This window comes from Grus americana, chromosome 5 (assembly GCF_028858705.1).
Source record: "Grus americana isolate bGruAme1 chromosome 5, bGruAme1.mat, whole genome shotgun sequence".
NCBI lineage: Eukaryota > Metazoa > Chordata > Aves > Gruiformes > Gruidae > Grus > Grus americana.
In genome coordinates, this window is record NC_072856.1 from 12,064,339 (window position 1) to 12,087,852 (window position 23,514).

General features: G+C 36.6%; 1 protein-coding gene across 1 annotated transcript; it reads right to left on the reverse strand.

Moving 5' to 3' along the window:
• Window positions 1-285: 285 nt before the first annotated feature.
• Window positions 286-23,386, reverse strand: CTR9 (CTR9 homolog, Paf1/RNA polymerase II complex component). The gene is made up of 25 exons (XM_054827788.1): window positions 23,248-23,386; window positions 20,992-21,090; window positions 20,151-20,390; window positions 19,939-20,056; window positions 19,199-19,288; window positions 17,746-17,894; window positions 15,063-15,170; window positions 14,496-14,603; window positions 14,140-14,376; window positions 13,330-13,419; window positions 13,098-13,226; window positions 12,808-12,991; window positions 11,687-11,775; window positions 11,259-11,444; window positions 10,995-11,082; window positions 10,606-10,754; window positions 8,429-8,545; window positions 8,106-8,251; window positions 6,469-6,540; window positions 5,137-5,272; window positions 4,491-4,637; window positions 3,894-4,051; window positions 3,515-3,611; window positions 3,052-3,164; window positions 286-2,794 (listed from the first exon to the last, which is right to left on the reverse strand). Exons 1-25 carry the CDS (start codon window positions 23,290-23,292, stop codon window positions 2,386-2,388), a joined length of 3,504 nt encoding a protein of 1,167 aa, XP_054683763.1. The 5' UTR covers window positions 23,293-23,386; the 3' UTR covers window positions 286-2,385.
• Between the last annotated feature and the right edge of the window lie 128 nt (window positions 23,387-23,514).

Sequence of the window (23,514 nt, forward strand, 5' to 3'; positions counted from 1 at the left end):
TGCACTTCCATAAAACAAGCATTAGAAAATATGAATTAAGCTAAAACATAGCTTTCTCTCCAGTTACAGCAACACGTGACTTTTATATATAAACCTTAATCCTTCCATTAACCCTCCTAATCAAAGGGAAGAAAAAAAGAAAAGCTGACTCCTGCATTTTAGGTTTTGGGGTTTTTTTTCCCCTTTTGCTCAGTAAAAGCAGGGAAAGAGAGAAGCAAAAGCATCCCATCCCTTCTTTCCCTGCTGATTGGCCTCTTGTATATCATGCATCACAAGGCCTTTCAAGTCATAACCTCTTCTTACAAGCCTCCTTTCTGACCGTGGAAAGCTCAAAAAATGCACTTACTTACTCAGACAACAGATGTATGGAAACCCATTTTACACTTACTGAAAATATTTCACTCCCACTGGATGTCAGATCTGAAGACCCACTCAGCACTTTAGATAGCTAACTTTTACCTTCAGAAAATATATTTTGCTACATCCTGCACTAAACCAAGACCTTCAGACCTTTCCTAAGAAAGATACAATTAATAACACAATAGAGAAGGCTATAACACTGAAGACGTATTTAAGGCAGAAAAAAATTTCTAAGATCCTATAGTAAGTGATGTACATTTTCTTTTTCATTCCTACTGTTAGAAGCTGGTTATTCTCATCCTTGCCATTTCTGCCAGTGCTCCATTTGTTTCACCTTGCATGTATTAGTTTTCCTTAGTTGCATTAATTTCCTCACACTTCTTTCTTGATAGCTTCCTAAGTGAAGCAGTGCGACATCAACTGTACATACCTCATCTATGCACTGTTTCCTTGTGATTCTGAAAGAGATGAGCACCTGGGTCATGATTCTCTTGATAGGAGAATCATTTTCTAGAAGGGCCACAAATTTCCTCAAATGCATGTTTTCAAAGCTATCTAGCTTCCAGTCCTGGACTGTCACAAATCTTCCACCTAAGTGACTATATCAACAAGAAGACCAAGTTAAGATTCAGTTTTGCTCTAATCCAACAAGCATGATAGCTGTTCTTCTATTCTGAATGTTACCAAGCATGTAAGTTTTATGTAAGACCACATATAGAAACTTGATCCCAAACTGAGCCACAAAAAGAGACATCTCAACTGTTCTACATTCTGCTTTGCCTGCTATGGTTACTAACAGCCCACAAACACATGAAAAAACCATACACAATGAGAACAGCTAATGCTCACAGCAAACCAGAAATAGCAGCATGGGAAACTTAGCTTTCAGTTAGTACTTGAAGTGAACTATCAGTAGTGACAATCCAGACCTCCTAAAAGCAAAGCAACATAGTTTAGGCTATAGAGTCTATTAAAAACAGTAGCAATACACTATCTAGATATACATAATGTTCTTTTAGCAAATGCTTAACATAGGACTTGATGACCAATGAAAAAAGTTAGAAAATAAAAAAAAATAATTTTGGACTGGTGCAAAAGACTGATTTTTTTTTTTTCCCCAGAACTGCAGAAAGAAATCAGATTCACTTTAGTCTACAGCAGAGCAATTTTTCATTGTTGTCCCAGAATATATTATATATAAGGACTTAATTCCAGAAGTCACGGACTTAAACTAAAATAAAGTTACAACCATTTCCTCAAAACACACTCCTTTGTAAAATTTAACATTTTCAGGTTTTCTGCTTATACTTTTTAAGGGGTAAAATAAACCACTCCAAGCAAATAAGCAGGAACAGTTTATTGTGACACTGGCAGCTTTACCCTTCCTTCTCAAGTAATACGGAGTTCTCTAATTTTCTTTTTACCTGCCAATTTAAATATTTCATCTACATCTGCATCATTACTTTACAAAACTTACTTTAATATCTGCATCTTTTCACCCGATTAACACAAAAACAGAAGGAAAAGAAAAAATTCTTGGAAACATAAGGAGTTGTATCATGGCAAATGTATTCTTTAATAGAAAGTAAGAAAAACCTCCCTACTGACCTTTATTCAGAATGAGGAAAAAGATAAATATCCATAGCTCTTTGTTCCATTTGGTAGGATTTTAAGATCCATCTATGCATGTATAAGCACAGAACACACGGTTTTAGCCACACTGGAACCACCTAGAGATTTTTATGTTCCATAGTTTTTACATGCATTCCATCCTTGGTGTGCTGATTATAGTAGAGGGATTCTGTTCTTCACCTACAGCAGTTTCAACTTAAGAATACACCATAAGCCAAATGAGAGAAACATCCATTAATTGCTAATAGAAAGAATCACAGGAAGGTCTCACAACAGTTTACTAAAACATTAAGGGTTTTTTAAATCACAGTTTTCAAATATAAAAATTGGATTTTCCCCATAACTGAAACATATTTACATAAACATTTTAAAAAGATGGTCTGTAATTTAGATCTAATCACTGTCATCTGAACCACCTTCAGATCCCTCATCATTGGATCCTTCTGGTTCAGATTCATTACCAGATCCTCTGCCAGATCCCTCGTTGTCAGATCCTCTCTCAGAATCTCTGTCTGAGTCAGCACTGCGAGAAGCTGGGCGAGATTCATTTTCTGAACCACCGGAATGACTTCTCCCCGACTGTACAGACTCATTGTCAGACTGCTCTGAATCTGATCGCCTCCTTTTTCTAGCCGACCTGTCACTGTCGGAATCTTCCTCAGATGGGTGGACACTGGACCTCCTTGGACTACCTGCCTCGCTACCAGATTTGTTTCTGTTATCAGAATCACTATCAGAAACAATACGTTTACTGTGCTGCTGTTCCCCGTCATCTGAATCACTGTTGCTATTTCTAGCATGTCTGTAGGGAAAAGAAAAAAGATCCAGTATTAAAAGATGCTATCCTTAGCTTAAAAATAAAATGAAACACCAGGATTTAAGTAATGCTAGTGTTATCAGAATGAGAAGAATGAGTGGAATTAATTTGCAATGGAAAGCGATGTTGTGAGTACAATGAAAGGCTTCTCATTATCTTCATATTATCTCATTAACACTGCAGTTTCTTTTGAAAACATGCATTGAAACTCTAGTACATACAAAGTTAATTAAGATTCTTACCCATCATCAGCAATTTTGAGTTTATCCTCATCAGAAGAATCATCACTTGATGAAATGATGGCTTTTGATTTGATCTTTCCTTTCATTGAAGGAGGCAGACGTTCTGGTTTGGGCTGTATAGAGGAAAAACAAAGGGTTGTTTGTTCATATGGCTGGTTAAAGCATAGTGCCCAAACGTAGAAACGTATTCAGAAAACCAGATACGCTTTTAACAGTTGTTCTAAAGTTGTCAGATCAAAATTTTCCATTTACTATCACTTAATTCTAGATGGCTTCAGAAATGTCCTTTTCATCCTTGAAACAACTACAGCAACAGGGGAGGAGGACAAAAATAAGCTCGAAGGCAGTTTGCTACAAGAAGTTTTGTTGTAATTTTCAACACTAATAAATCTCTCGAGTAGGGTAATACTGAAGTCCAAATGCATATTTAGAAAATGATGCAGTTGCTCGGGGGTTAACTTACAGCCTTCTTTTTCTCTGCTTTGGGTGGACGTCGTTTTTTAGGCCTTGGAGCATTTTCATGTTCCTCTTCATCGCTCCCCTCATCTGCCTTCTGGGGTCTTAAACAGAAATGTATTTTTTATGATGTAAATCATAACATCACAAAAAAAATTAACACATGCAAAAATAGCAGTCTCAAGAAATGTCAGGTTGATCAAGTGTTACTCATACTTCTTTTGCAGAATGGCTGTTTAAGTCTTATAATGTGCATGTATAAATAAAAATTAATCACGTGACCTCTTAACAACCATTCATTTTTTAAGTCTTTATGAAAGACTGCATGAGATTATACTTAAAAGCCATACTATTTCTCAGGGAGGTCTAACATTAAAATATCATACCTCCTCCTCTTCTTCTTCTTTCTCTCACCCTCCTCTTCTTCCCCATCTTGTTCACTACCACTGCCCTTCCTCTTCTTTTTCTTTCTAGACATGGGCAGATCTTCATCACTGTCATCGTTGACAAACTCATCAAATTCCCCTGCTCCTTTTTTGGAACGCTATAATAAACGAAAACCCCACAATATAGCCTATTATTCACCTTCCAGTTAAAAAGCTACCAAAAAACAATTCAAAATAGAAATTATCTGAACAGGTTTTCAAAAATAAGAAAATATAGACCTTCTTGTGCTAGTTTTCCCATAATCTCTAGATTGATGTCATTAAGAAACTGACTCCAAATTTACACATAATAAAACAATCATCATCTGTTACTTTAACAGCTGAATAGAACAGACTTTGGTAATGCCACCGTGCTTGGAACTTTTAAGTATGAGCTTCTAATTTTCACACTTACATGGGTATTAAACCTGTGCAATTTCATTCAGTAGAGCCTAGGAGCTTGAAACTAAAAATGGGTGCTACTGCAAGAGACCATACATTAAAAGGAGAAAAATGAGGGAGATTAAAAAAAACCCCAATAATAATAATCTGTTCTACCCTGCCTCCACCGCCACCACGTTTTTTCTCCTTTGATCCTTCTACTTCACCAGTGAACATCAGAATATTCTTGGTTTTCTCCACATATTGAGCTCTTTGTTCCAGAAGTTTCTTCTGCTCTTCTTTTTCTCTTAGGCGCTTCTCTTCCTGAAACAGAGAGAAAACTAACCGTTACTATTGTATTCGCAGATCTGCAGTGATATAATCACAGGCATATAAATTATTTGCTGACAAGAAATTGTAAAATTGACTTTTGACAGTCTATGTCATAGCAAAAGGTCCACGTCAAAAAAAAAAAGTTTTCTACAAGTCTGTGGTAGACTAGGCAAAAGTCCAAAAGAACTTTTGCACCAGGTGCTTCCTCATCCAGCCTATCAGTACAGAAATTTGATAAAATTGATGCCCCAGAAGGTCTGTTATTTCATTGTAACAATAAAAAAATTATTTCTGAGGCTATGGGGAAGAAAGAGTAAGTATAACCTGATAGCTGTAACATCTTCTGCTAGTGCTTAATATAGCTAAGAAAAACAGGTACTAGACATTTTATCCGTAACACCAGGTACCACTACAGAGCAACAGAGGCATATATATTGTTGATAAGTATACTTTTTAAAAATATAGTATGCAGAATGTAACAGAACAAAACCTGTTCTTTAAGTAGTTTTTGGCGAAGCAGCTCCTTTTCCTGCTCTTGCTTCGCACGCAGCTCCCTCTCTTCTTCATCCTGCTTGCGTGCCCGAGCCACATGATATTGGGCTTGACTCAGTAAGTCAGAGCATTGCCTGTAACATGCAATGTTTTCAAGTAAAGGAAGGTGGCAGGCACATACTACAACAAGAAACAATTTTATAAAGGGCATGCATCACAACACTATGTTCATATCACTAAAGGAAAAAAACTTACTAGCACAAGAGTAGTACAAATTTTTGAGTACACAAAAGCACTTCCTAATAAGCAAGTTTATCTTTAAATTGCAATATATAATTTCAGAACATGCTGCTTCACACTTAAAATTTAGCTAATTCCTATACAAAAAACCCCACATGAACATAAAAGGAATCATCTCAATTAACCTGGACAGCTTCAGAAGTATGGTTAATAAGAACTTGAATTTAATCACAACATACCAGCAAACCTTATCAGAAAGGCAGGTAGAAACTCAATCTTAAAAAACCCAATTGTGTAAGAGGTAAGGTTGCATAAAGTGTTCAAGTCTCATGAAACATTATAGCAAGGTGCTTTCGATACCCTCTTAGAAATGTCATCGTAATAGTAGCTTTTAATATTAAGATTGAAATTCTCTTCTCTGTGCAAAGTGCTTTAATGACACCCATTTAAGACGCACAGTGCATGGTGGCCAACAGATGTTATTTGTATATGGCTATGAAAATTCTAGAAGAATGCGCAATAAATGAAACACAAGGCATACCGAGTGAAAATCTAAGAAATAAGCTTACAAGGAAACTGATTTGAACAGGCTTGTGTACAAACTCATTACCCTAAGCAAAAGTCAAAGCAGACTAGACTCTGCAAAACAGAAGTTTTTTGTGTTTCAATAACTGACCCATGCTATTTACCCATGAACTACCTCAAAAAAATCTCTATGAAAGCAAACCCTACTGTTAGATTATTATGTTTACAGTCAAAACAGTAAGAGCTAGAGATGTTTAAATAAACATCACTGCACTCTCATTGATGGAAAAATCGCCATTAAACCAGTTAAAGTTTCACAGGCTCCAGCTAATGACAGACACCAGAAGTTGAGAGTTTTAGACCACACAAAAACGTTAGAAAGCAAAGACAGGAAAAGACTGAAACAGTAATAGGGACTAACCCTGCACTTGTGCTTCTACTGTTCTAAGAAACTGTCAGCTGAAATTTTGGAATCCAGTTTTAGTATGAAAAAACAAGACAAAGATATTCCACTTTGTATATGAATGAAGGACCTGTTTGTGGTTTGGGTTTGTTGGTTTTTTACCTGGCTTCCGTAGCAGCAAGTGCCAAGTCAAATCTCATCTTATCACCTACTTTACTCAAGTAACTGAAGTACCTGCGGAAAAAAAAAAAAACCAACCAACAAACCTCAAAGATGGTATTACTTACATATTTATTATAATTTTGCCTTCAGCATTTACTCCTGAATTACAATCCTATAAAACTCCTACAAAACTCAACAGATGAGGAAACCTCACCCATTTTCTCTGTGTGCAGCCCCTTTCAATACAACAGCATAAAAGTACATTCAGCGTTCTCCAAATTTAAAACATTCTAAAACCACTCTAGATCAAAACAAAACCCCAGAAAAATTATAAAGAGAGTTCTAAGATGTCATTTATTGGCTCTTAGCTGACCCCAGCAGATTTATTCTGTATCTGTCACAGCTTATGTGCTTGAAACCAGCAGAAGAAAACAAAGGAAAACTTATTTTTTAAAAATCCTTCCAGAACAGGCTCCTTGAACTTAATTCACAGGGACCTGTGAATACAACATACCTTCAAGTAGATGGGTAAGCTATGACGATCAGTGTTTTGAAAACAGTTTCTCCAATTCATTTAAAGGAAAACAACTGTCTAACTTTCAAGGTTGCCACAGTTTCTTCCCATACTCCATCAGAGACATTTTAAATAAAGTCTTTTTGTGCTAGACTGAATTCAAATTCTTATGCATATGAAGAAAGTAAGTCCTTGCTCAAGTTTTAGATTATGGAAAATATTTTCCAAAATGTGATAGACATCTGAATTTTTAGCTAACGGGTACAAAATAAAGGCTTTCATGCAACTTTCTCAAGACAATAAATAAAAAGCTTCCAACTGAACTTAAGTTATAATTTGTGTTTGAATGTTCAGTTTGCATTATGTAAAGCACTAGCATTGTGAAATGTTTGTATTAAAGGCTCGCTTCAGTTGACAAAATTACTGAAAGGCAACATCTATCCTTGACATAACAGTAGAGCAAGGAATGCATAAAGCAAGCACCAGCTATACCAGCAATACCTAGGAGCAGAATAAATGGTTGAAAGCTTTTTGTTCAAAGATGGTGACAACTGGATCAGATTAATCACATTGTTTTCTGCCGCACCCCCCCCCCCCTTTTTTTTAGGATAACTAAAAGATCTCAAACACACTTAAGAAACTGCTTCTGTTCTTAAGCCATGACAGTGTTTAAGGCTTTACTTGTAAAAGGAAGGTAAAATCAGTCTTCAAGGAGTACCAGTCATTAACTAGGCTTACATAATATATATAGATTTGCTTTTGAGCCCCATAGGTTGTTTTGAAAGAAATCGTCAAAAAAAGTATTAAATTCATAGAATAATTTTCAACATTTTTTTCAACTATGCCCTTCCAGGAAGAAATGTATCTTGGTCATAGTAATACAAAACCCTTTGAGAAATACATATTGGCCACCTGGCCAAACAAAACTGGATTTGGAAAGCCAAGTCTGTATAAGTAGCTTTGTCAGCCCCACTCTTTGTTTTCCTACTAGAAACTCTAGAATTACATACGGTGTTTCATAGCAGATGATTGCTCTTCTAACCAGATTGGTGATGTATACTACAAGTTTACTGTAAGGGAACAACAAAATAGATTATAATGATTAGAAATAAATCATCTTTACCTGTGGGCTAGCTCCAGTTCTTTCACTGCATTAAGCACCTCCTTTAGATTGCTTTTTTCATCTTTCAGGACAGAGGTAGCTAGTCTTTGTAGCACTAAAGCCACATTAAACATAAGGACTGTATCACTTGGTGCTACATGCCTCGCCTGTAATAAAAAGTATGGTTTAAATATATTCTGCAATGTAATACAGAGGTATACTGAAGCAATATACAGAGAATAAGCACCATTATTTAAACCCCAAAGTATCAAATTTAAGAGAAACAAACATGCATCAACTTACAGTAATTTCATTTTATGATATATGTTGTTTTATATTCATACCTTTAACAAAGTTTGTTTGCATTCTTGTAATTTGCCACATTTGAAGAGTGCCCGGGCCAAATATAGCAATACTTCAGTATTTTGATGCTTATAGAACTTTCTGAGGCAGTTTTCATACTGAAATGGGAAAAAAAAAAAATCAAATTAAGAGGTCACAATGGTTAGTTATTTTGGTCAGCTAACTCCAGCAAATGTTTCTATTCCTAAAAAGCATTGCTGCTAATACGCCTTTTGTTTTTTAAAGTAGTGTGTCATGCCTCATGGATGCCTCCTTTTCATTAATCAGAAAATTCTTTCTGCTATTCTATAGCAAGTACCTGATTTTTCTAGAAACTGGCAGCAGTCCAGGAGGCTCTGCAGGTCTTAGAAACACAGAATACTTTACAAGTACCATCTACTGTAACAAAGTCCAACAAACATGACTCATTGTAAAAGCTCTCAATTATTCTCTGCAGTATGGGGGGAAAAAAAACCAAACCAAACTATTTTCTTTATTCGTATAAGATATTTTACAAATTGAAATATATTTAATGTAGTAATTCCATATATCTGATGCAATTAATTAAAAAAAAAATTCACATCTTTCAGATAACTCCATGTCAAATTTGTTCTGTCCACTTAGCTGAATAACTTGGCATGCCAAGGGGTATCTAGTTGTTCTAAAGTATAAAAGACAACTTCTTACTACAGGGTAAGTGGGTCTAGAATCAAAGTTTTAAACAATTATGAAACTTCAGTAACAAGTGCCTTTTGTTTGACACACTCTTTTCTTAAGAAATCATTCACTCTTTCTAAACCTCCAAAATAATAAGAAATCCAAAGTCATTTTATTTCCAGCTTAAATGCAGAAACTGCCCTGAACTTTAATGCCTGAAGTTACTACTCTTGGATTGCACTGTGTTGTGAGCTCCCAATTTTCACTCACCTTTAGAGTCAAAGATTTTCTATTTAGCTTAAGTCTGCCTTGCAATTGCATGCTTTATGGTAGAGAACTCACTAGAGTAAATGTAGTGGCTGCAGTGAGCTAGGTTATTAAATTCAATTTGTCTCCCTTTGAGTCCAATATCACGTATTTTAGACTGTGGCTTGTACAGACTACATAGTAGAACCCAGGGAACAATAAAACACCTCAGTAAATACACATTTCTACTAACAGCTTTACTTAAATACATTAGCAGACGAGTACCTTTTTCTGACATATCAAAAGGTGAAAATGATACCTAGTTTCCCCACTGTAATTCACTGCTTAAATAATTGCTAAAATGAGATTTTAATTAGGCTTTTTGTCAATAAAAACAGGTAAGGTGTTAAAAACACAACAGACCCCATGCAAACACAACAGAATGAATCTGATCACGTTACCAAAGCTTTTTAACAGTAGTTCACTGGAGGATAGCACCTACTAAGGTCTTGAGCAGTAAGAAAGGCCCAGTATCTCTTCCTTATAATCATCACAAAAAGCTTCAGGATAGCTCTGAATTAAGTATTTTTGAGCCTCAAGGTGGATTCAGTCTTAATGAAACAAGTTTGTTCTGAGCCTCCATCCTGTCCAACATAGGCTTTTTTTAAGCTTACTTGTATGCTTTTGATCAGCTAATTGAGTCAATTTAGTTAGAATAGGTTGATACTTGGAAGTTTGCTTGCTTGAGCAGGTTGAACTAGATGACCTCAACAGATTTCTTCCAACAGGAATTACCTTGTGATGTTAATTGTGGTGAAACAAATCATGGCACAGTCAGCTTTTCAGACAGCTCTGATTGTTATTTATGTAATCACTTGCAAGAACAAAAATAGGAAGTTTTGCTATTAAAAAAATCCCAGCAGCAAACTGCATTTACTTACTTCAGTAACACCTGAATGTAAATCACATACAATAACTACACTGACAGAAACCTCTCTGACTAAAAATTAATTCCGAGACCAAAATTCTAACCCAATTATGTTTTAACTCTGCTACAAAAAAAAAAAAAAAGCATGTAAGTTGGTAGGTACTTTGTTACCCCTGACATTGGCAGTTTGTTTTTAAATCTAGACTTGACAGGCAACACCATGCTCAAAATAGACCTATAACTTGTTAAAATATTATTCAGAAGCTTGCACAGCTGCTATGGCAGCAGAGAAACATCCAGAAGTCATCTAACCCAACATATTATATAGTTCAATTTTAGAGATTTTACCATCTGCACAGCACTGATGTACTGTTTCTGTTCTACGTAGATATGTGCCAAATTCAGCCACACATCACTGATATCCGCTGTTGCCTCTCTCACTTGGGCAAAAACATCACGAGCTTCACGGAAATATCCTTTATGTGCCAAGACAGCTCCTAAGGGGAAAGTATAGCGTAAGTTTCCAGGTTCATGTACTATGTACTCCTACCAAAGAAAACAAAATATTGCCTAAATAAAGTTCCCCATTAAAAACTAAGTGACATAGCTGCCATACAAAAGCTATTCTTTCCTCTGCTCTACTACTTAGTGTTCAGGCCCTGCAAAAACAATTCTATACTAAAGCATGAAACAAGAATATGATCACCTCTGAAGGAAAATTAGAGTCTAATACTCACCTATGCCATTAGCAGCATACAAATTCTTTGGATCATTTCTGAGTACTTGCTTGTAGATTGCTAATGCACGGTCTTGATGACGCTTCTCCTGCAGAAAGACATATCCTGATTGATCACTCGTTTCTATAATAGGGTATTAAAAGATCTACTCAGAAGTTTTATGGACTATAAGATGCCAAATAGGCATCAAGAAATGTCTCTGAGTAGCTAACATCATACAAAAATTAAATAAAGCCACACACAGGGCAGAGATATGCCCATTACCTTTTCTCTGTCTCTTGTGGGTTGATGTAGAGTCTGCAACCAGACATTGCCAAGAGCCAGCATAGAATAAGTATCATTTTGTGTGGAGGGCTGTTTCAATATTCTTTCAAATTTCTTCTGTCCTGGACCCCACTCTTGTTTAGCCAAATGAAGATTGCCGATCAGAGACCAAGCATCTGGATGGTCCTAAATAAAAATTCACTGTAAGTTGCATAAGCACTGTTTTCCCTTAGAAGGTTACTTTTGCAAGTATAAAATGCTATTCTTCTTAAATAGAACTCCATATGTTAAAAAACCCAAAAAACACACAGAGAACAGACTACAGTAGTTCTCTCTTCTTCCCCTAGTTTATATGAAAAAAATGCAACAAAAGGAAAACAAAAGTTAAAGTTAAAACACTTGAAATACTAACTTAAAGGGTTACAAACCTGATTTATCTGAAGTGCTTCTTTAAACCAATCTGAAGCCTCATAAAAATTTCCTTTATCCCTAGCCATAGCTCCCAAGCGCAAGTAGCCTAAAATTAAGAGTAGAAGATAAAATAAAAATCAGGTAACAGGTTAAAGTCATCTCAAAGAAAATATCGCCCATGCCTGAATTTCAAAAGCAATCTTTTCCTTGATCTGCCAAGGACAGCAAACATTGAGACAGCTTTCATATTCTTCTCAGAATGAGACACACCGTGTGAAGAGGAACGGCCATCCACAATGGTAATACAGAAATTGCAGGTTTCTAATAGTTAAAGCAATGTAAATGTTTTTAATTGGTTTCATAAGTTAAAGACGATTGAGAAACCTCAAAGAAAGAAGGATGCATCAGTTACATAATTCTCCTCCCTCCACTTTAAACAGCCCTCCCATCCCTGCAAGCTGTGGGAAGAGTATCAGTTAGCAGGTAACAATGGAAAACAAGCAGGAAAAAAGACTATAGATTAGGCTGGGGCATGCCATGTGCTGCAGCTTGCTGAGCAAGTGCTACCACCTCACCTTTGCAGCAAATATCACAGATCAGCTACTTGAGGGCAAGAGGAAGATCAGAGTGAGGAGAAAAAACAGGATGTGCCCTAGAAGCTGTGCTAACACCCTCAACAGCCCTTCTTCCCTGGAGGAAGGCCAAGGTCTAAAATATAGTGATTCTCCCAAAGGGCCTCTATTTCCACCCACACAGGTAGAGTTGCAGAGCCTGGGAATATCAAGTGGATGGCCTTGATTACACCTGAGTGCTGAGGTGCGAAGGCTTTGCTGGGGGTGGGGAGCAAGTGAGCAAAGGCATCCAAGTCTAGATAAGCTAATTTTGCTAGGTTTTTGGAGTACAGTATGATTTACCAATAATTAGAAGACCTAAAGCTGGATATTGGACTGTAAGGATGATGCAGGCCTTAAAAAAAAAAAAAAAAAAAGTAGGGAAAATAGTGGGTAGGTAAGCAGGCCCCAAAACTACTAAGAAAAGAAATGAAGACAGATATAAGGAGAACAAAAAACACTCTACATGGGAAGACTTTCGGTATTATAAGAATAACTTTGGAACTAAAATACCAAACATTTCTTACAATCAACGTAATTAGGATGTTCTCTTAAAATGTTTTTATACAGCTTTTCCGCTTCATGAAATTCACACATCGCTTCATATAGTCTGGCAAGGTTATAGGACGTTGTTACAGAAATAGCATTGTAATAATGCTCATCATGTTCAGCTTCTGCTTTTGCACGATCCAGTGATGCCAAAAAATATTTCTAAAGTATAAAAAGAAAAAAAAGGAATAAAGCACTCCAGAATATTCTTAAAGGAAAACTTCTGGGTAATCAAGAAACTCAATTCAAACTTTGAATAATTACATACCTTTGCTTCTCCTAGGTTTCCCAGCCTGAAATGCAGAGCACCCACATTATTCAAGATCTCTGGTGGGACATCAGCCTGTACTTTCTCTTGCAGAATACGTGTGGCTGTACCATAAGCTGACAATGCACCCTTTACAAAGAAAGAGAAAGTAGATGAAAGAAATAAAAGAATGAGCTCTATGTGCTCTTATGAAAAGCACACACATAATTCACCACATGTATATTAACAATACCTGTATATCAGTCTGTTCTAGAATTTGGGCTAGCTCAATCCATGCCTCTACGTCATCAGGATACTGTTCTGTGACTTTCTTTAGATGTCCCTGAAAAACAGCAGAAAATAATTATGCCTCTTTGCAGATGAACAAACTGTTTATAAAAACAATAAATAAAATCAAAAGAAAGAGTGAAGGTATTAATCTTAATACTAGAAAGATATACCATACTGCAAAGGAAAACATCCTAAATGTCTTCACAATTTGGTCATGAAAAACTTGCATTAGTTTCCTACCTTCATTACTGTATTTTTCTGTAGAACGTAACACCTGATTGAAGTCTTAACAGAAGCAGAAACTATTACACCAACATGAGAAGCTAGAAAAATTACGTCTACCATTCTTTGCATTTATTTACCCAACAATAGATTTAAACCTCCTGTCATTTTTTTAAAAAAAAAAAAAGCATAACATTGTCCTTCCAGATAAGCTAAAACAAGTGTTTTCTGGAAATCACTAGCTAACGTACCATCTTTAGAGAATTTTAACATATACGGAAAGAATTCTGCCCCTCTACCAAATACAAATGTGAGGCTGAGGCTCCTCTAAATTCCTGGACTTGCTTTAGCCAGAGCCCAGTAGAAGTCTCAGTTCTGTCCAGAACTTGTGACTCTCCACAGTTAGGAGGATGTCTCGTGACAGCCAATAGTAAATATTCTGTATCTACAGCGAAATAACCCTGAGTTAAGGTACAGCCTGATTTCAAGTCTGATTTTCAAGTTCTACCCTTGTATGCAAAAGTATGACGCTGGCAGAAGCAAAACTCACCTTTGCAATATCCCGTTTCTCCTGGTCTTCTGAAGCTGCATAAAGAGATCCAAGGATCTTCATAGTTTCATAATTGTTAGGATAGGCTTTCAAAACTTTTTCAAAGCATTGTGAAGCATTCTCTTTGTCCCCTCGATAAATGTACATTTGACCCAATCCAAAAAATGGAAGGACAAAAGAGGATGAGGCAAACTGAGTGGCCTGGTAATAATACTGGAAAGCTTGATCATAATCTTCCTAAATAAAAAGAAGTAAATAAAGAATGGGCAGTATTTTCACGGGCAAGCTTTGTATGAGCTTTCACAACAGAGATTTTAAAGTGTAATCTCAAAGGAGGCTTTTAAAAACTGCCATACCTGTACATGAAAAGACCTAGCCAGCTGATAACAACTCTCTGCCTGCATTGCTTCAACTTCTGTATTATGGAAAGCATGAAGAGCCAAGTGTTGCACTTTACCATAGTCCTGAAAAAAAAGGAAGTTAAATGAAATTTGAAAGCCTTTATTTATAGTTAAGTAATTTATTATTTAAACAAGGATAGCTGGAAAATACATAAAGCTTTAGCCATAGCACTAACTAAATTAATGACAACAGATTTAGTTTCAGTGGTTACTGTTCTTTTTTGTATCTCGTATTTTAAAGCACGGAAGAGGGGAAAAAAAAACCCCAAAACAACCAACCAAACAAAACCCCTTCAGGACACAAAGGTGACCTTGACTTAAGATGTAAGTGTACCTTTTCTTGGCTTTCTTGAGAAAAGTTTATATAAAATTTAAGTCAAAACTTTACACTTGTCCGTTTAGATTAACAGTTCTGTATTAGGCACCATTTAGTCTGATGAAATGAGATTGAATTTAACACCAGAATCCTTGCTGTTCAGAGGTTATCAAATATTTAACTGTAAAATTCCATAGACCTCTTACCTTCTTGAAGAAGAAGTGATTAGCCAAGTGATTCAACACCATTGGATTACTGGGATCAATTGTGTAAGCCCTAGAGAGGAGTTGAACACCATTCTTGATGGAATCAGCCTAAATGAAACATTGAGAGGTATCAGCAGCATCTCAATAGCTGGATCTTATTAACATCTTCAAAACTATTCTTCAGTCTAGGCTGATGCAGAAACTCTGACAAAACCTTGCTGGGCTCACAGAAAAAGGTAAATTCAGCTACTAGCTTATCTCCCTGCAGTTTATAGATGGAAAATGGGAAATGAAGCCACCACACAGGCATAGAAAAAAGCAGAGTAGGAGTTTCTAGGGAAAGAAGGAAATACTTAATCTTGGTGTCCTTTGACATTTCATACTTACACTCTGATAGCCTTCCTTCTACTGTTCAATGTCCCCAGTTCCTGTTTGGTTTAGGTTTCAACTTTTTACACAACAGTGAAATGAAAATATTCTCATGTTCAAATTCTAACCAAGAACTTCAGATGTTGAATTAAGAGCTACTAGTACTCAAGTTCTAATTTAAAAAAAAGGTAGAAGTTTCTGGTGTTTACATAGGAATATCATTATATCAATTTACTCTTTTCTAGAGAAACTTTACAGTTTAAAAAAAGTCTTCTATGGCTACGAATTTACTTACCTACAAGTTCATATCCATAACTGACAAAATAACTGCTATTTATTTGGGACACTCATTAGATCTGTATCACAAGCACATCAGCTTAAATCTGTATTTATTTCTGAACAAAACCACCAAGAATGGTATCTAGCAATCATGTAACATCTGTGCTTTACTTTGCAATTACTATCAGCAGAAAACTATCTTATTGAACAGATCAGGTTTTATGAGGTTGAGACATAAGATTAAGTCCAACAGGCAGCTAAAAAACATAAATTCAGTTTGAAAAGACATTATCTTTCCAAACTTAGCATAACAGTATACCTTGATTAGGAGATACTGAATCACTCTTCGTTTAATTTTCAAAGGCAAAGAGGTTTTAAAATCACACTATGTATATATTTGAGTTCTCCAATAATTTGGGTCTCATATCCAATTTCAACCAAATCCAATAGATGGTTAGTTCTCAAAGCTCCTAAGCACTTTGATTAAAGAAAACTAGAGATAAGACAGACCTCAATGAGAACACAGTGTAATCTCAACTCTGATTTGACATCATAACATCTTCTAGGAGGGAGAAACATTAGAAATATCTAAGCACAGAAAAGATGTCGTAACCCAGAGAGAATCTTTCCCCCAAATAAAGTGTTCTCCCTCCTCTATGTCATCTCTTCAATGTTATACTAACTTTGCTGTGCAAATTGTGAAAAGTTTGAAGTAAAGCACAGATGATACATTTCTTAGAAAGAACAAAAAACCATATTTGAGCGGGTCAGCTTTTAATCACAGCTTTTCGAAGCTGAAGGTGAGTGGGCTCATCCCTTGACTTTAGTCAAAAGATCTTCAGGGGGAAAAAAAAAAAAAAAAAAAGATATCAGATTTCATTAGTTTCTTGCCTAGGGAATTATTTTTTAAAATTTAGAATATTTTTGGTTGTCTCCATAGTTTTAGGAAAGAAAACTCTTGTGCCCACATTTTTGAGAATTATTCATGGAAGTCTTAATAGTTATTTTTTTTTCTCATGAGATAGTAAACTAAGTAATTTTCAGACATTCTGTGCTAACAAAAGATCTTTCTAGGGAGCTACGTGCTATACAGATAGCATAACACTAAATTTTAGCAACATACAATTATGTAACAATTTTTTATTTTTTTTTTTTTAACCACTCAAAGGTCCCATCCTCCACTGATAACTTCCTTATCATGGATTAACCATCTTGGATCTTATGATCCCAATTAAGCTATATGAGCATATGTATTTTTCTAATGATACAACATCTAGAGAGGCAGAATCATCATTCTATTGTAGTTTCATCAGCTTAGTTAAAATTTGTTCTTGTCTACTCTTTGGTTTACCACGTGGCATGCATGCTAAGGCAGCTTGAATGCAACTTTAACACTTGTTTCAAAGCTTATATTCTTTAAAACCCAGGCTAATCTTCAGGGACCAGGTCTTTTACCTTGACCTTCCTGTTAGCATGATGCTCTTTTAAAACAAAAAAAATTAAAAAAAATAAATTCCTGATGCTCTGGAATAGAGCTGCCATTACAAGTGAGGTCTCAAAGTATTTGAGGACTTTCAGAGAACCCTGAGTACCAACTGATTTAGTTAGCCTTCACAGAGTCACAAATGACTAAGTAAGGCTGGCTATTATAACTATTGCTCATTAAACTAATTTTTTTAAATCAGCACTTTTAGGGTTTTTTTAATTGATTGGACATACATTCACACATCTCACCACGGATTTTTATTACTTTAATTAAAACAGTTAACCTAGCACTGTTTCTCTGTACTTAACACCTCTAGAAGCAACAGACTAGAAGATTTTTAACAAGAGAAGAAAGTTATTCAGAATATGCTGCTCACATCACAAGTACATATCCATAACATCATTCAATAGTGGCCCATACTTAAAATGATTTAACCACTAAGTTGTCACCCCTTTTAAAAACTGGACTACCTTTCAAAGGATAAGATGTTTGTTTTTGCAGATAAGAAGAAAGTAAACTGAGTATAGATTCTTGTCAAGTCAGACCCACCTCTTTATTATTGAGTTCCAGAACAGCCAGTCCAACCAAAGCCCCTACGCATTTTGAATTTAGCTCCAGAGCCCTGCTGAACGCTAAGCGAGCTTTTTCCAACTTGTTCAGTTTCACGAAGCAGTGGCCCATACCTAATCGAACCTCAGCTAGAGAACAAGATGACACCATTCAGAATCCCAAAATTTCAACTTTATGACTTTTTACATTCTGGACATCAATTAAAGTGAAAGCAGAATTTTTAATATTTCTTTAAAGCCTGTAAAGCCATCTAATGATTTGCTGTTTTTAAAGGCAGCCTCCCACACTTGGCAGCAAAACTAACTTTAACAGATTAGTAAGATTTTATTTCTTCATACACCCCAGAATATCGGTCTGTATCTCCAAAAGACTCTGATACTAAACAAATAAATAATTACTTTTATGGAACCGTATTAAAAAATAATAGAGAAAGGCACTAAAAAATTGCCAGATGAAAGGGCTGGAAATTTCTTATGCAGGGTAAGTTCACCTGAAACTAGTCAGCCTCCAGAAAACGCAGACAAACAAACAAGTTAGCTAGACATTCCTCCTCAAATGATCAACTGTTTCACTGCTAACAAAATGCTGTTTATCATCCTCTAACTTCCATGATCATGTACAGATGAGCTAATACAGGTAATTCAAATCACATTGCCCTTTCAGACTGCCTATGAACTAAGAATACAGAGACATTTATACAGTAATTTCAAATCTGTGTACGTGAAAAAGGAGAGTGAATGAAAAATGTTTGTTTAAAAGTAAGACTTGCATTTCTAAATCCACTTTTGCAGCTACGATTCTTGTGCTAAACCAGACTACAGAATACACATCAACTTTGTAATAAATTCTTTTTCAGATAGGTTATGGTAAAAGTATGCCACATCTCTTAAGAGACTTTATTTATGATCCTCACGCAAATACCCTGAACTAATACCTCTAAATCACATGCATCAATTTTACAGCCATTACTGATAAGCTTTTCTAGATTTTTACATTAAGAAAAATCATACAACCCCAGGAAAACCCACATCATGCACTTCAGGTAGAATTTTACTTTTCATGTCTTGTTTCAGTATTTCTTAACCCTTATTCCAAGAGTTCACATATAGGTTCTGCAACAGTCTCAAACAGTTCCCCTGCTACCATACAATTTTAACTTCTCTTACATGCAACTTCTCATTTTTAATAGCCCTTTAAAAAGTAATAATAAGAAAAAATGAGAAGTATTTTCCTAAGCACAATTTCCTTCTCTAACAATTAAGGAATGCTCCAAATCAACAAACACCTGAAATCCTCTATAATGATGGTTGCGTTGTGGGTTTTTTTGACAGATACAGATCACAAAAAAAGTCTTTAGGTATTTCAATGAGGAAGACCTAAGTTATTTGCAAGCACAGTAAATATTTCCACTAACAAATACTTTCTGTCTTACCTGGGCAACCGGGGTTGGTACGCAATGCTTTCTTGTAGTATGCAAGGGCTCCTCTATAATCTTTCTTGTTGAAAGAAATGCACGCTTTACCTGTTATAACATACCAGTTACAAATAAATCAGAAATATAAACAAAGCAGTTATAAATCAGAAGCTCATAAATATTTGGTAAACTTGTGCTGTGCTGACTTTCAAAAGTTATAGTTAAAAACTAACATAAAATTCAGACAACTACAACTTTTATTATCTTTGATAATGTCAAGTATACAAAAAAAAAATCAAACATGGGAACACATTAAAATTTACATTTTCATGGTTTGCTGCAGAAGCTTAATTCTTTCCCGATCCAGAAGACAGACACTTACTAAGACTAGTTTAATTAGCGAACAAATTAAAACACAAGTCTTACAGCCTGCTGACCCCTCACTACTGGTTTCTTCACCTTTAACAGAACATACAGCTTCATTGGCATCATCAGGGAGCTCTAAGTAGTCGGACTGGATGTATGCCCACACGTCTCAGAAGATGCTAGCTAGCATTATGACTTTTCCTAGCTTTTCCACCTACGTATACTTCCCATGTTTAAAGTCATCTCTGTCATGCGATTCTGGTCAAAAGTGCACACTTCTTTATCCCATTCTTTCTCTCTATTCACATACACACTCTCTTCTTAAGCACATAATTAATCCAAAACTCAACTAGAGAGACCAGGGTTTTACACAGATACCCATGAACTCATACCAAGAAGGGCAGGAATATTATTTGGAGACTGGTTGAGCACGAAGTGGAACTGTGCATCAGCTTGGTCCATCTTATCACCTTCAAGGAGACAAAAGCAGGCTCTTCCCAACAAGTGATTCTAGATAAGGAAAACAAAATTGCAATACATTTAACTTTGTAAAATATGAAGATTAGACTACAAATATGGATTTTTAAACAGATTTTGGTTTTACCTGATCATACATGATAATTTTGTCAGCCATAGTATACAACAAGGTAGCTTGCGTAATGAGCTCCTTCTTGTTATCTTTGTTCTTCTCCTTTCGAGCCTGCTGTACATAGTATGCTGCCAGAGTATCAAGACACGTCATCTGATCTTTTTCATGGTCTCTGTAGTCCAAGTTACCATCTATGCGTGCAGCTTCCAACAGCTTCACAAAGTCTTCTGTTTTTCCTTGTTTGTAGTATTCCAGCTATAAAACATACAGTTTTAACAGACAATACTACCCTAGAGAGTAAGCAACATATCAAGTTGATGCTTTAGGTGTCACACAGATTCTTCTTCCAGAATGTAGGGATAAATCAGACATAAATGTAGGGATAATCAGACAAAGGCATTCCGATACCACCAAATATTTTTCTGTCATCATCCCAACTTAGTATTTTTACGTGAAACACAAGTCTTACAGCCATTTATAAATGAAGAATCAACTGTTTTTCCTCTGAACTGCTTTGAGGTTTTGTACATTTCACCATACCTTCCATAGTATAGATACTGCCCCCTCATTTTTTATGAGGTGCATAATCAAAGGCACAAACCAGGAAAACTATGGATTGAGAAAAAAGACTTAGAAAGCAGGCCTCAAGCAGCATTTTTTCGTGAAAAAAGATTAAATCAAAATCTTAATATGCATGTCAAATCAGAACTATCTGGCCTAGAGTCAGTGACCGAATAACCCCATTAAGTTCCTGTTCAGAATTCAGTTATCCCTGGTCATAAAAGTAAGGAAGTGGAAATTATTATTTGATTTTCTGAATATAATATTTAAGTATACGATTTCTAGATATACTAACCGCTAAGGCAATCCATATGTGCAGTTGAGTGTGTTCCTGTTTCAGTATACTTATAACTTCATCACCCTCAGGCAACTGATCGAAGTCAAGCTCAATAACCTAGAACCAAACAATACAGATTTTCTTTTCACAAAGCATTAATAATGTTATCTATCACTGAGCTCGAAGGACATTTCAGAGCACAAAACATAATTTTCTTTTCACAAAGCATTAATAATGTTATCTATCACTGAGCTCGAAGGACATTTCAGAGCACAAAACATAATTATTTGTGTTTAGACACGGTAATGGACAAAGAAAGAAGTGATAATGTATTGTATTATGTACAAGACAAAAGTGATGGTCTCTCACAAGTATCAGAGAAAAGACAGCCCAATGTTTGGGATACTAGTCAGGGACAATAAGCAGAGATGCTAACTCAACTGTTTTCACCATAGACTTCAAGCTCAGAATTTGCACAGTTCAGCTAATAACCAACTTGGCTGCATCAATTTCTAAAACTTTTCCTACAGGTAATACAAAGATCTAGGATACAGTCAAAATCTTCCAAGTAATCAGGTGTCAGAGAATCAATGCCTAAGACTTATCCCACAGCTCCAAAATTTTACAGTCATCTTTACGCCCAAGAAAATGAAGAGGTTGTTGAAGTGGCAAACATTATAAAGAATGGAGTAAACTTCTGAATATTACAACCATAGTCATCAAGAGCAAATTACATGAACAACTTTTCATCATACAAGCATTATTTTGCAAGTACTATTTCCCCATGTTGATCTACTCTTCTGACACAGAAAGTGAGGGGAAAAAAATGAGGAAAAAGGAACAGATATTCCCAAGGTGGGATGTTTGGGACCACATTTTAACTGCCTGTTAGTTCACTTACTACTCAGTCACGCTTCAATATTAGTCACCTACACTACAATTTAATTTTACAGCAAGGAAGAGGCGCAGTTGTTGTACCCAGACTTGTACCCCGATTACCAATGCAGGGACTCTTTCTCCAAAGCCTAGATTAGAGCAATCCAGTTTATAAGGGCTTATAGTTTTGACTATGCAAAACTTGAGAGTACCAGCAAAAATATTTCTGCTACTATCATTATTTTTAGTTTGAGTTTGTCTTGCGCAGTACCTCCTGTTTGACAGATAATGATGTTTTTAGGTTTGGGCAACCCTTATGTATAAACTAAAATAGTAATGAGAAATAGATATTATCAACACAGCAAATAAACATGGAAGTTAAAAAAGGCAGTTAAAAAAAGATATGTTATAGCAATCCTTAGTGATTAATTCAGAACTTCGGGATCGAAGTAGTCCCAGGCATAACTTGAACAGCAGCACCAAGATCAACTATTCATGTTGACATCTCAGACAGAAACTTCTGTCACAGAGAAAAAAAGTCCTCCAACATGTAACCTACAGAGAGCAAAGCACCTTCGTGAAACTTAAAAACTCAACGGCACTTGTATGGAAGTTTGTTAGAGTATGGACATATGTTCACAAAATACATTCTTCAACCTATAAGCAGTATGTTTCAATACCTTATTTAGCTACAGTATTAATTTAGTATCTGCTGTGGAATGACTCAAGTTCAAACTTTATAATACCCTTTAAATTTCCAAGTACTTCTCTTAAATCTTTTTAACCTTGGCTTGTAACAGTCTACCTTAAATAAAGAAAAGTTAAATAAATTTCTACCGCCACATTGAAATAACTTTACAGAATGGACCAACTGCCCTACCTGTATCTATATGCTGATTTAAGAACATGCATGCTGTTTACAAATCAGCGCAGTCAGAGAAATTAGTGTCTAACGAACTAAGGAGAGAATTTAGCTGGACAAGGCTGTTCTCAACAGATTCTTCACTCCTGAAGGATGCATATGCCTGAAGCATATATTGTGGGAGAAAGGGCTGCCCCTTCCTCACAGACATGTGGTACCGAAGGACCCCGGGCAGACTGCCTGAATGTTCGCAGCGGCTCTCCTTCACCAGCAAGCCACTGGACAAGGACAGGGAGGTTACGGCTAGCAGAGGGCAGACACTGTTCACCGAGGGGCACCGGCGAAGGCAGGTTCGGCTTTCTTTCCACCAAGCGAAACATCCGTGACCCCAGCAACTCGTCCCGCTCAGGGAAGGGAGCTACAGTCCCTCTCGAGCCCGGGACAAAACTATGAGAGGAAGCGACAAACGCTCGCACTCCTTCCTTCCACCCCTCCCGGGACCAGGCCGCACCACCACCTCCCAGCCCCCGACTCGCCTCATCGGTGTCCCGGAGAGGGATCTCGATAGACCCCCGCGACATGATGGCGACACCGCTGTCCGCTCAGCCGCCGAGCCGCGAGAAGGCAACGGCCCGCTCTGCGGGCACTTCCCCTCACAAACACCGAATGACCCGGACGTGCTCGGGGGAAAGGGCGGGGAAGGTGGGCTGGCTCCACCCCCGAGGCGCAAAGAGCCAATCGCAGCGACGCACGAGCCTCGAGGGCCGCCTCGCGCCTGAGGAGAAGGGAGGGCTTCGAGGCTG